This window comes from Adiantum capillus-veneris, chromosome 21 (assembly GCF_014529385.1).
Source record: "Adiantum capillus-veneris isolate H3 chromosome 21, ASM1452938v2, whole genome shotgun sequence".
Taxonomy (NCBI): Eukaryota; Viridiplantae; Streptophyta; class Polypodiopsida; order Polypodiales; family Pteridaceae; genus Adiantum; species Adiantum capillus-veneris.
Window position 1 is genome coordinate 64,715,509 of NC_140951.1, and position 1,199 is coordinate 64,716,707.

The 1,199-nt window shown below is 38.4% G+C and overlaps 1 protein-coding gene across 1 annotated transcript; it reads right to left on the reverse strand.

Annotated features, from left to right (window-relative positions):
• Positions 1-324: 324 nt before the first annotated feature.
• LOC147431073 (uncharacterized) lies at positions 325-837 on the reverse strand. The gene has a single exon (XM_086493621.1). The coding sequence runs from the start codon at positions 835-837 to the stop codon at positions 325-327; it is 513 nt and encodes a 170-aa protein (XP_086349747.1).
• Between the last annotated feature and the right edge of the window lie 362 nt (positions 838-1,199).

Sequence of the window (1,199 nt, forward strand, 5' to 3'; positions counted from 1 at the left end):
AGTGTCACTCACAAATTCATGCGTTGCAAGCTCGTCAATAATGCTTTTTCGGAAACCTTTGTGGGGTCAATGATAGTACACAAGACCCTACAATGCTTCTCTCTGCTATTGGAAAACATTTCTCTAACAACTGCTTGCCAAGCTACCGTCCTGTGATTGCCTTCCCACACGTAGAACATTCTACCAAGCAGTGACTCTAGTTGTGGCTGCAAAGCTAACTCCTCTTCATACTCTTTATTTATGTCTTTCCAAAGTGGGTCCCATGTCTCAACAATATCATCTATTTCAAAAAATAAATAAGACTCCAAAAGAACCTTAAACATTCTAAAGAAAAAGCAACATGTCAATCCATAAAATTACTTTGAAACAACAATGATTACCTGTCAACAATGTCTGTTCCTTGTGGCATGTTTGCAGTGAAACTATAAAAGCACCTTTTTCCTTTATGTAACCTTCTCTGGCAAATGCAGCCTTCAAGCCAGAAACATCTGATCTGAGGCCACGTACACGAGCATATGGAATGAGTCTACACAAAGGAACTAGAGGACACTCAAAACAACTAAAAACCCTGGTGGTTTTGAGAATGTCCTCTCCTCTATCCATATGCAAATGACTATCATCCACATCATCAGCAGACGGCCCAACTTCAGGGGCAATATGAAATGGAACCAATTCCAAAGCTGCCTCTTGTCTAGCTATTTGAGCATCAACTTCATTCATGGATCCTAATCCAATGTCGGCACTCTCGCTCTCATCACCAATAAAATCATTGTCATCGAAGTCTTCTGTGACTGCCACAGAGCTGACCTGATCACAGCATATAGGAACAAGAGGCATAGCCTCTTTGCCCTTTCGACGAGAACATCTCCCAATTGCAGGACTACAGATAAATTTACAAACTCAAATTAATCTAGATCTAGAATTTATCTACTTTTTTCTAGAATCAAACCCAAAATATTTCATCCTATTAACTAGATCAAAGACTAAACATACAAATTGCCTACCCTAATGAATATGTTCCTTTCTTTTGTCAGTACCAATCCATACTAGCCACTTAAATTGTAGACAAGCGACTTCACACAAAATATACTGAACCAAACAATTCTAAGCAACATATAATATACCTTACACTTAAAAGGACATTGTCGTAAATTATTATCATATCAAAAAATTTTAGCAAAAAAAAGGCCCCGGTCCTG